The sequence below is a fragment of the Gracilinanus agilis genome, chromosome 1 (genome assembly GCF_016433145.1).
Source record: "Gracilinanus agilis isolate LMUSP501 chromosome 1, AgileGrace, whole genome shotgun sequence".
NCBI lineage: Eukaryota > Metazoa > Chordata > Mammalia > Didelphimorphia > Didelphidae > Gracilinanus > Gracilinanus agilis.
In genome coordinates, this window is record NC_058130.1 from 666,413,102 (window position 1) to 666,426,360 (window position 13,259).

Sequence of the window (13,259 nt, forward strand, 5' to 3'; positions counted from 1 at the left end):
ACTCTCCTTACCACAAAGACTATTAGGTATATGGAAGAAATGAAACGAGATATAAAATGCAATGTTAAATGAAAATAAGAGAATGGGAAGGAGAATTAATAGCTTAGAACAAAAGGGTATATTTTGTCCAAGAAGTATACTCCTGAAAAATTATAAGCCCAAGTGGAAAGTAATTATTTCATTAGAAAATAAGAAATATAAGAGCAAAATCAAGTGCTTTAAAAAAAAATAACAAAAAACTCAGAAAAAAATATGGCAAGGGTTATTAATTAGGAGTTCATGAATTTAAAAAAAAAATTCCAATAACTGTATTTCGAAATAATTGGTTTCCTTTATAAGTCTATGCAGCTGATGAATTTAAAGAGTATTCTGAGAAGGGGTCCAGAAGCTTAACCAGGTTGCCAAAGAGGTCCATGACACACACAAAGGATAAAAGCCTCTGGTATAAATGTACTTTTAAAAAAAACAACAAACCTGGAAACAGGTCAAAGAGAGAGAATCTAAAAATGACTGACTACCAGACCTCAAATGCGGTCTCTCCTGAACCACATCCTTCCGTCATGCTGACCCCCTTCTTCCACAAATAAGATCTTTCTTAGAGCTTCTATTTCAGATTATATATAGAGAGTGTGTGTATATATATATATATATACACACAAACATATATATGTACATATATATGTATATACATACACACATACATGTATCTGTCAAGTGATATGCTGATTCTGATTGTGCTTCCTAGGTATTTTATATATATATATGCACACAATAAAGAAGAGGAGTTTAGAATATGATATTCTAAAACAGGTATCAAACCCACATCACAGCAAACTTTATGAGGGGAATAGGGAATACATTTCAGACATTTGGGATAATCTACCTGAATGTCACCAATGAATAGTTCTAAAAAAATCTGCTTTGAGGCACAAATACATAAACTTTCCATCCTAGCTCTACAAACATTTTTCTTGATCTTTACATTTCAAAATTCCCTAACAAGACTCATGTGAAGATACAAAATGTTCTAAATAATCTGCCTTTTGCTCATATTTTCAATGACTTTTTGAGCCAATCTTGACTACATGCAATTCTCTAAATACTGCTTATAATTTATAAAATTTAATCATGCATCTTTATCTACTTAAAATTCCTTNTATATATATATATGTGCATATACATATATGCACACAATAAAGAAGAGGAGTTTAGAATATGATATTCTAAAACAGGTATCAAACCCACATCACAGCAAACTTTATGAGGGGAATAGGGAATACATTTCAGACATTTGGGATAATCTACCTGAATGTCACCAATGAATAGTTCTAAAAAAATCTGCTTTGAGGCACAAATACATAAACTTTCCATCCTAGCTCTACAAACATTTTTCTTGATCTTTACATTTCAAAATTCCCTAACAAGACTCATGTGAAGATACAAAATGTTCTAAATAATCTGCCTTTTGCTCATATTTTCAATGACTTTTTGAGCCAATCTTGACTACATGCAATTCTCTAAATACTGCTTATAATTTATAAAATTTAATCATGCATCTTTATCTACTTAAAATTCCTTATCCAGCATTTTTATGTCAAAATCATAATCACCAATCACTCCACCTAGCCAGAAATCTCTTTTCCTTTATCTGTACTGCTTTATGTCACTATTTCCATATCACTATGTAGTTATAAACATATACATATCTTTTTTATATTTCCCACTAAATTATAAATTCTTTGAGGAAAGGAACCATATTGTTTTCAGCTTTATATTTTCCACATTATTTAGCTTAGAGTTCTCACACTTTATTAGGAGCTAGAAAAATGTCTATTATAAGCTCCCTAAAAGGTTAAATTATACTTCTTTTGTACACATCATAAAGATAATGCTCAAATAATAAAATAATATGAATAATTTAAAAAAAAATTTTCAAACTATTCTATCCTAGATTGATTTAGCTCAAGTAGCATTTTCCTTATGAGGTAATTCCTGATCAACCTCCACAATGCAGAAATTACTATATTTACTTTGTAAATATTTTGTATTTAAGTATCTGTGTATATGCTGTCTGCTGTTCCCTCCAAATACAATAAAAGCTTCTTAGGAATTATTTTTTATTTTCTTTCCCCAAAACCTGGAACACAGAAGGAATTTAATAAATGCTTGCTGAATTGAGTTGAAACTAAAAAGTCTTCTATGGGGTAGATTAAACATCAACAAAAGATATTACTCATTTAAGTCCTATGAAGATTTAGAAGAGGAGATGGCATAAAGGTAAAGATTATGATATATGAAAAGCAAACATGTCACTATCAGAACAGCCCATAATCTAAAATGAGCTATAAAGATATCAGTTTAAAACATTTTCAAAAGAAAATTAGAAAATACCTTTTGTAAAAAGTAGCTTTGGAAACTCATAAAGTTGTTTGTTTTCACAATATTTGGACAAGTCTTACAACAAAACATCCTTGTGAAGAGTGATTTCATGGCAGGAGGTCCTGTCCATGTACTCACCATGGAATTTGCAATCTGCATAATTAGAAAGAACAAAAGTGTACTGTTACCATTGTTACAAAGATATTCAGAGCTAAATTAAAGATCATCTTCTCAAAGTGAAAATACTATCACTGCATCAATTTTTAACTATTTTTACCACTTTCTCCAATAAAACTGACATGCTAGAGCTGCAGAAATAAATTCTATGCTTAATAATTATTTTATTAATTTTATCAACTACAGTATGTTTCAAGCAAAATCAAGTATTCTATCTATCAAATGAAGTGAGTAGTTCAAATTCTGTAATTCTTATGTTCTAATTGCCAAAAACATTCCTTATATATGTAGAGGAGGTTTTTTTGGCAAGGAAAAGGGTCACTTCTTGATTTGAGATAGGGGAAAGAGATGATAGTGGCAGAAAGCACCTGAATGATGTGTACATGGTGTAACAGAAAGCTAGAAATGTAGTTTAGGCTCAGATTGTAGAGAAGGTTTTTGAGAGCATGGGGAGTGATGGGAAGAGAGGAATACATCAAAATTAGCCTATAAAGGGCAGCTTGATGGATAGAGTACCAGGTCAGGAATTGGGAGGACATGGGTTCAAATTTGGCCTCAGACATTTCATAGCTGTGTGACCTTAGGCAAGTCATTTAATCCCTTGCTCTTTGGTCTTAAGAGTATTTACTAAAACAGAAAGTAAGGGTTTAGAAAAAAAAATATTAACCTGCCAGCAATTAATTATGATGGATTACTGAGAGGAGTGTTAAGGCAACCACTACAATAGTTATAAAGATACTATAGTTTTTAGTTTTAATACATTAGTGAACCCAAATGAAAATGAAGTCATAGTTATTACATTATTATAAATATGAATGATGATGGACTTTAAGCCTCTGATGGGAAAATATGGGTCTAGAACAGCTAAAGAAATTCCTACCCAAGGTATATTTACCTCTCTACATTAAAAAGAAACAACTGTTTTTAGGTCTATAAGTAAATAATATCTAGGAAAATCTCTTCTTGTTTCAAAGTCTGACACCTGAATTTTGGCAACTGCAAAAGTTTTCTCTTTTTTCCAAACTAAAATAATGATTCTCTTTTCAAATCAGTAACATTACAAGTGCTTGGCAAAAGTTTTTGAAATAATGTATCAAGAGAATTTAGGAATTATAGTAAAAACAGAATATGAGTCATATTATAAAATCTTACCTTTGCAAGGCAAAAGCAAGCCAGCATTCTTACTCGGTAGAAACACTGTTCTTGCTCTAGTATATCTGTCAGTGCAAGTCTTGATGCTGGAGTGGGAAATTTTTCAAGAGCCAAAATAGATTCCTCCTGTGCAACTACATCTCTTTCATAACGAAGCTGATACTGCCACATGAAATCAGACTGCTCAAACTCAACCTTCCTCAACACTGACATATCTGGATCTATTCTTATCCACAGCAAAGGAGAATCAGCACTAAATAAGAAGATGGAAATAAACACATTTTTAAAACATTATAAACTGATAAAATTAGAAAAAATTAAAATGAAATATTAACAAACCAGAATTCCATTTTTACAATGGTATTTTATTTTATTTTTTAAATCCTTACTTTATTCTTAGAATCAATATTATGTATTGGTTTCAAGGCAGAAGAGTGGTAAGGGCTAAGCAATGGGAGTCCAGTGACTTGCCCAGGTCACACAGCTAGGAAGTGTCTGAGGCTAGATTTGAACCTAGGACCTCACATCTCTAGGCCTGACTCAATCCACTGAGTCACCCAGCTGCCCCCCTAATAATGGCATTGGAAACACAATGAACCATCTCATCACATATACAAAAAAGTCCTTCCATCTCTAAGCTCCTTAGTTCCTTCACTTCTGAACTGAACCTACAAAGAGGAGACCAGTTGTTTTGAATAACTTTGTGTTGTATACAAAAGGGACTGAGCCCAAACTTTTTTATATAGCCAGGTAACTAATACAACTTTTCTGTATATAAACAGTGACTAAGAAGTGAAAGGTCCCATTTTGTCTAAATAACTGGTTTCACTGTCAAATCACAGACATCATCTTTATTCAAATCAAAGTGATAATCTGGTATCAAAATTATTTTTAGCTTCTAAGTTTTAGTATGTTATTACAGATGCTTTTTAAAATATGGGGAAGAAGACAAATTAGACAAAAAAACTTTGAATTGATAAGTATAAAATAAAACTATAAAACAATAGATAATTAGTTAGATAGTTGCTATTACAATTCAGGAAATCATTACATGTTTAGGTCCTTAGATTAAGCCAAATATGGAAAAAGAATACATGGACAGATAGAGATGTAACTTTTGCTTCAAATTATTAACTTACTCCATTGCAGAAAGATCCATGTCGACTTCTTCACCATTCATCAATGGAATCTTTTTCTTTTTATTCCTGTAATGGAAAAAGAAAAAAAAGTTAAAGATTAAGATACTAAAGTATTTCTGATTAATTATTTGATCAGTTGTTTTACATCAATACATACAATTGGTAACTTCTCTTGTTGGAACACTTAATTGACAAAGTTGGTGCAATAACAAAATGACAAGCTTCTACAGAATAGCCATGATATATTTTATTAACTATTTATGCATAATACCAACAAAGTATCACCTGAAGGTAGATATTAAAATGCTTTTTGACAGTGACTCTAATAACAGCTTAAAAGAAGTGAGAGGTAAGTTAGAATGTAGAAAAATCAACCTACAAAAAATTCTATTTTAAATCAGGGATTCAGTTCAATCAGGAAACATTAATAATTCTGATTCCTTATCCATTTTTCTATATGGCCTGAATGTTTTCCATCTTAAAACTGAGGTAAGTAAGGTGTATAATTTTATTTTCCTCTTCCCTGAAATATGACTCTAGGCTAAAAGTAAGCCCTTTTGGCTACAAATTTTAGTCTTTACCTATTTCTAAGTAAATCAGGCTGGAACAAAAATGCAACAAAATATCATTATGCAAATGAATGAATTACGAAGGAAGTAGAAATCAAAGGTAAAAACATTAAAAAATAAAGAAGTAGAAGAATCCAGAACCTTCCTACTTAACTTCCCTGTGTCCAACTTTGCTCCATAGTAAAATGAAGGCAGCTGGACTAAATGACCTTGAAGGTCTCTTACAGGTCTAAAGTATAAAGCTATGATCCTAAATAAGAACTAAGAGTCATGCCTTTGAGAGTTTCCAAGCTTTAAGTCAGAGGCTGCAAGAATATGAGGATAGAGAAAAGAAAAAACACATGGAATAAGCTGTAGAGGTTTTAAAATATTGCTATTTTTTTAATGATGCCTTATGTTTTCTCATCACAATTTCTCTTACCTAGGGAGCCATATCTTGTAATGAAGTTTTTTTTTTTTTAAATCCAATCAGCTAAACCATGCAACACATTACCTGCTTCTGATAAGAATGTGTAAAACAAGATAATTGTCCTACTTGACTGATATGGTGGTTGGAGGGAGGTATGTTTTCTCAAGTCTCTAGGGCTATACTTGGTTAATATCATTCCAGTGCATTTATTTTCTATTTTTTAAAATTTATATCATTTAGTTATTATGTACACATTTTCTTCATGGTTTGTAGGAGCTTTCCATAATTCACAGCCACAAATACATGTTTTGTATACTGTCTACAAGTTTGGACCTTATTCTACTTTTCTAGCCTTATCTCAATTCTCTTCTACTCTAATTTTAGTGAACTCTCCCAAGTCAGTCCTTTACACAAAATAGCAGGAGCCTAATGCATATCTTTCTTAATTCTGTCCTAGGTCAAATATTAAATTTCTATGACCTATTTTCTTAATTCTTAATAAACAGAGGTGTGTTCTGAGAAAAGCACACAGAAAGGATATCTGATAATTCTATATTTAAGTAAAATATAATTTATACAAGTTTCCATTATTAAAAAATGCTACCTAAGCAAAAGTATTTTAAATTCTTTTTAAAGTTCTGATATTTAATTATAAATGCTGGTAACATTATGTTCTAATACTCACTATAAATGTTGATAACATGTTCTAATACCTACCTTCTGCTTTTAGAATGGCAAGGTATATCATGTTTAAGGCTGTTTTCTTCAATTTGCAATGTATGATTAAATGATCCATCTAGTTCTTGTACTGTCACTTTAAGAGGGCCCTTTAAAAGAAGATACATTGTTCAATGATAGTTCTGCTGTAAAAAATGGACAAAAGATGTCTTTAAAAATATTTATTAAGATCATTTTTTTTAAAGATTCAACCTCTGATTTTTTTAGCAAGGATCTTCTACAGAGGAAACTCTGTATAATAATCCTGATCTACAATTTATAAAGCTTGAGATTTGTCTGGGGCACTTACAGATTAAGTGACTTGCCCAGAAACACAAAGTCAGAAATAACATAACAAAATAGAATAATTTAGAGAGCCAGGCTGGAAGTTGGAAGAACCTGGTAAATATGACCTCAGTCAGACACTTCCTAGCTATGACCCTCAGCAAGTCACTTAACCTTAGTTACCTAGCCCTTACTTGCTCTTCCCTCTAAAATGAAGGGAAAGGGCTTAAAAACAAACAAACCATGCTATAAGAGCTTTGGGGGGGAAAAAACTTACCACATATTTCTGGGTTCCTGGAGAGGTATAATCTTGCTTTATTTCTAATTCAAGAACATTTCGTTTCCGGTTGAATGCAAAACTTCCATAAAATTTTACCACCCCACTTTGATCTCTGAAAATTGCATAGGAAATGTTACGTGGAAAATGACTATAAACTAAACAAAAATAGATACTTTACCCTTCTGTTAGCAGGGCTCCAATCCATCCTTAAGAGTCATAGAATACCTTAACTATCAAGTGTCAAAATATTATAAAATTTTCCCAAAAATGTTTCCTCAAGCTAAGGAAGGATTCTTAATGAAATTTGTATTTCAAGAGAACCAAAAATTATACCACTCGACTACTAAAACAATACTAATAGGAAATAACAATATAAAAGATAGTCCTCCAACATACCAATCAAATCATACCAAAAGTCTAGTAATAATAGAATGATGTACTATAAATCACATCTGAAAATATACCATACAATTGTACTTTACAAGTTATCCTAGAGATCCCTCTAGTGGAATTTCTCTTCCAATCTATTTAAATTCTTTTAAACTCTTTTTTAACTGATTAAAGAGTACTACATCCTGAAGCAAAGCACATAAACTTTAATCATTACATGATAATTTATTGTATTAAAGAAATTTAAGTTAAATTTAAGTTTATGATTATCCTTACTATTGCTTAGTATTTGGTTATCCAAAATTTTCCTCTTAAGTAGTGTCAAAGATTTTCCCCACACATTTTTTAACTATTCATAACCATTGAAAAGGATACACCCATTGCTTTATTAAAGGCTGGATGTCTTTGCCAGAGACATTGGAGATGGATTTTAAAAACCCAGATGTGGAAACCAACATTTGACTCCACATGTGTGACTGGAACTTCTGAGATGAAGCTGTACTGGCCAGACTTAGCAGTTTGTTAAAAACCTGTAAAATAAAAGTATTAATCAGAAGGTTCAAATGACATAAAATAAACTTTTTAAATCCTGTACCTACTTCACAAAAGATCACTTCCATATATCAAGGGCCTGTACATTTCACTGGAGTAGGTGCATCTTCCTCACCGATGTAAATCTTGACTCCTACCTAACTTATTAAATGGTTTATAAGAGTGGCTTTGACTCAAAAATTCACCTTGCTCAAACTAGTGATAAGATTCTCCAAACCAAAAAGGCAGTCTCTAGACAAGGCCATTAAATACCTAATACTAGAAACCTTTGCATAGTATCTCCCAGTTTGCATTCCATTGGCAGAATCTGCAAGAATCCCAAGTTTTTATCTGTGTCCTAAGGAGGTAGTAAAATAGGAGAACAGTGGAAATGGCCTTTACTGCTTTTTACATAATGCTTGTCAAAATAACAAAAATTACTTTACATTATCATAAATAAATAAAACATGTGTTAATATTATATGCTATATTATTGCTATATACCCATGTCAAAATAGATAAAACAAATCTACTTCATAGAGTATTAGAATAGAGGTGAAATCATATGCTCAAGCATTAAACAAAACTGGTAAAAAATAAGCATTATTTTTATTTCATAAACATTTGGCTCGTTGAGAAAATGATTACTATAAGAAAACTACTTCCTATTTCTGGGCCTCAGTTTTCTCTTATGTCAAAAGAATGGACTAGCTCACAATTGAGTTGCTCTAAGACTTCTTCCAGTCCTAACAATTAACATCATGAGTTTATTTCTTATACTCCATGTAAAATTCTGTATAGCCTGATAATTCTTTAAGACAAAGTTGATAATGGTCATTAGGATTAAAGGCCACACTAAATTTTCATCATGGCCCATCTTTCAATGAATATTTCCACTCTTCATACTCCAAAGTCAAGGTAAAGCAAGAGAAAAATACATAGAAGGGGACAGAAAAGGACACAGGTAGAAAAATGCAGTTATTAAAGGCGATCATATAACTTACACAGCATCATAAGGTGATTTATGACAGCTTAAATTTATAGAACATTTTATAGTTTTAATGTACTTACACAATGATTCTATGGATTAAATAAAACAGTATTATCCCTATTTTATATATAACTGAGGTTCCTGGAAGTTTAATGAATAGGGTCACGTAGGCGCAGAAAGTAAGATTCAAATCCAGGTGTTCTGACTCCAGCTCTGCTGCTCTTTCTACAATATCGGAATGCCAATGAGCAATGAACAAAGTTAAGAACTTTGTCTTGTACAAAAGAATAGCATTGGACTGGCAGCTCAAACTTTAGTCCTGAATCTGTCACTACCCTGTTGTGACCTTTGGCAAATCACTTAAAAGAGTCTGTGTGCCAGTTTCCTCTTTTGAAAGATGAGGGACTTAAGAAAGATGAACTCAACTATTCTCTCTTGCTCTGAAATTCTACAATTCTGATTACACTTATATAAAATATTGCCTACAACATTAAGGTAGATATTAGCAAAAGGAATTCCCTTGGGGCATCTAGGTAACAGAATAGGTAAGAGTGCCAGGCCTAGAGTAGGGAGGAAAGTACTCCTACTCAGAAAACCTAAAGTCTATATAATGGCATATCAATTACATTTAGAAATCCTCTTTTATTATCTTCATTTTACACATGAGAAAACTAAAGCTACCAAGTGACTTTTCTAACATTAGTAATGACAAAGCTGAGAATAAAAATCAGGTATTCTGATTCCTCTCTCACAGTTCAAAGGCATTTTATTTCCCTGAAAAGAAGTTTATACATACAGCATAATTCATAAAATACAAATATGTATGAATCCACTTACCTGTAGCATAAACTCCATACTTATTCTATTTTCAATCAACCTCATTACAAGATGAGCTTTACACTGGAACATAGTATAATATTCCCAAGAAAGAGTATGTGGGTGCTTTATTGAAAAATGTAGATGTGAAGCTGGACTACAAGAAAAAGCAGTTTCACATTTTAAAGACATTACAAATCATACAATACAATATTAAGTCAGCAACTAAATAGGAATGACTATGTCGAAAAAATACAGTTTCATTTGGGCAAGAGAATTAGGTAATTGATTAGTAACTATCTGGTATTAGTGGAGCCCATTTTATTTATCTTCTATAGTAATGGGTACTTTAAGTAATAAGGGCCCAGGAAAACAAGATATGCTGTGCTAATGACAATGTAGATCTGATAGAAAAAAAAAAATTTTTTTCTATGATTTTATTATTCGAAAATGGCACAAGTGGTACCTCTGATATAACTAAAAATTTATTCTAACATATTCTACCCAAAGTCACTCATCTACTTAGGATTCCATTTTTAATAAAATCTTTGGCAATTATTTATTTCAATAAATCAGTTAAAGTTTTAAACTCAGATTGGATAATGGAATCTACACTAAAATTAGGAAACTATGGAAATAGAAGTGAATAATAAAGGCTATATTTTTCAAAGAAATAATAATACTCATTTAAAAAGACAAACTAACTTATTTTCTCTTCTTTCACTTAAAATAATATTTTATAATCATATTAAAAACAAAAACAATGAGTTAAGTAATAAAAGAAATAAAGTATTACTCAAGTGTATTTGAGGATCATTATTGTATGTTACTACTTTGACTTTGGATTCAATCGATTCTCACCACACATACAGAACATACTGTTGATTCAACAAAACATAGTTTATAACAACTTATTGTTAAATTAACGTACTTATCCTTCTCTTTTCCTCCACCAAATATTGGATGTAGTAAAACTCCCCCAGTTTTTAGTTCATATGCCACTATTTGGTCCAATTCCTAAACAATATAAAATTAAAATAAAAAGATGATAAATAATGTTGGTTTAATATAAAATATAAGACCTGTATGATGATCTTTAATTTCCTGGAATCATAAATTTTCCAAAAGAAACATTTCATAAAATGTAAATTATTCTCAAAAGAAAACAAAGGCAGCAATTCAGTGCTCCCTTACTGGCCAGAGGTCCTAAGGGAGTCAAAAAGAGAAAGGTCTCATATCACAAACATTCATAACAGCACCTTTTATGGTACCAATAAATAAAAAACAAAGTAAGTGTCCAACAATTTGGCAACAGATAAAAGGATAAAAATTTAGAACATGAATACATTGGAATATACTGTTCACAATAAGAAACAAAGAATTCAAAGAAATGTTAGATTTGAATAAACTGATACATAATAAAGTAAGGAGAACCAAGAGAACAATACATAGAGTAACTAAAATAATGTAAATTAAAATAGCACTAAAAAGGATAACGCTGATCAACTATACTGACCAATCTTGATGCCAGAACAAAACAGTTATAAGTCTTCTTCCTCTAAAAGAGATGGGAAATTCTGAGTGTAGAATGTGGTGTGTACTGTTAAATGAAGTTAGTGTCAATTTTGCTTATCATTTTTAATTCATTATAAAGGAATGATATATATGGGTATCTACATAATATACATGAAAATGACTAGTGTAAATGTCGAGAGTCAACAATGAAGCTTAATAATGTTTTCTAAATAGTTCTTGAGTCTTACTTCACAGTGAACCAGGAAATGTCTGAAAAAAATTTTTTTTAACCCTTAACTTCTGTCTTAGAATCAATAATGTGTATTGATTCCAAAGCAGGAGAGCAGGAAGGGCTAGGCAGTTGAGCTTAATTTAAGTGATTTGTCCAGAGTCACAAAGCTAGGAAGTGTCTGAGGTGATATTTGAATCCAGGTCTTCTCATCTGCAGGCCTAGCACTCTATACACTGTGCTACTTAGCTGCTCCAAGAAATATTTTATTTTATTTTTTATGTTTTTCTTTATTTTATTCCAGTAACAAATATACACACAAGTTTTCCATGTTTACATTATTCATGTTGTCTCATTCCCCTCCAAGCAATTCTAGTGGGTTATACATGTATTATAGCTCAAAACCTATTTCCATATTTTTTGATTTTGTAGTAATCTTTTAAAACGAAAACCCCAAATTATATACCTGAATAAACAAGTGATAAATCATATGTTTTCTTCTGCATTTCTACTCCAATAGCTCTTTCTCTGGAGGTAGATAGCATTCTTTTCAGAAGTCCCTCAGAATTGTCCTGGATCATTGTATTGCTATTAGTAGCAAAATCTATTACATTTGATCATCCCACAATATTTCATTTATTATGCATAACGTTCTCCTGGTTCTGTTTATTTCACTCTGCATTGGTTCGTGTAGGTCTTTCCAGTTCTTAAAAAAATCATCCAGTTTATCATTCCTTAAGCACAGTAGTATTCCATCACTTGCATATACCACAATTTGTTCAGCCATTCCCCAATCAAGGGACATCTCTTCAGTTTCAATTTTTTTGCCACCACAAAAAGCACAGCTATAAATATTTTTGTATGAACAGGTCCATCTCCATTTTTTTTTTTATCTCTTTTGGATACAAACCTACCAGTGGTATTGCTGGATGTATTCTTTTAAAGCCTTTTGGGCATAATTCCAAATTGCCTTCTAGAATGGTTGGATCAATTCACAACTCTACCAGCTATGCATTAGTGCCTCAATTTTGCCACATCCCCTCCAACATTTATCATTTTCCTTTATATTGGCCATCTGCTAGGTAGTACCTCGGAGTTGTTTTGACTTGCATTTCTCCAAGAACTATTTTAATTTAAAAAAACATTACAACTATGCCACATACTTCAGCAGAATATCAACAATGCTCTAATTGCTAAGAAAATGAAAAGCAAGGGACTTCAATCCTAAATGTTGGAATTTATTTAATTTCTGTGGCAAATGACCATAAGTCTGATTACTTTCTGCCATGAAATATAGAAATATAGCATTTTCATATAAAATTATGGTGCCAATCCAAGCACCAGATCTAGAATCATATGAATTATCCTAGCTTTATATTTCAAAGATATCGTATCTGAAACTTTATAGAGAAGAGCCACTAAAATTATCAAGCAGATGGTTTAAGTTGTTATAAATTATACCCCTCCACCTCAAGGGAAAAAAACATACCCACTAAAAAAAATAAGGCTTTCAATATCTAAATAAGAAGGTAAGAAGGCCAAGAGAGAGAACACAAGAGATTACACATATAAAGTATCCCTAGCCTTATTTCCTCAGCAATACTACAGCACCACTTGCAGCGCAATCAAGTTAAGTTTAAAACCAGTAAGAAGTACTATTTTCCAGAACAGACATTAACG

General features: G+C 31.6%; 1 protein-coding gene across 1 annotated transcript in view; it reads right to left on the bottom strand.

The window, feature by feature from the left end:
* TAF2 (TATA-box binding protein associated factor 2) overlaps nt 1–13,259 on the bottom strand; it is a 100,218-nt gene that overhangs the window by 40,924 nt on the left and 46,035 nt on the right. The window contains exons 8-15 of the mRNA XM_044684195.1: nt 10,767–10,852; nt 9,857–9,992; nt 7,873–8,027; nt 7,105–7,219; nt 6,543–6,652; nt 4,848–4,913; nt 3,709–3,961; nt 2,392–2,532 (exon numbers count right to left, since the gene is read on the bottom strand). Coding sequence (XP_044540130.1) covers nt 2,392–2,532; nt 3,709–3,961; nt 4,848–4,913; nt 6,543–6,652; nt 7,105–7,219; nt 7,873–8,027; nt 9,857–9,992; nt 10,767–10,852 — 1,062 coding nt within the window. The remainder of the gene's footprint in view (nt 1–2,391; nt 2,533–3,708; nt 3,962–4,847; nt 4,914–6,542; nt 6,653–7,104; nt 7,220–7,872; nt 8,028–9,856; nt 9,993–10,766; nt 10,853–13,259) is intronic.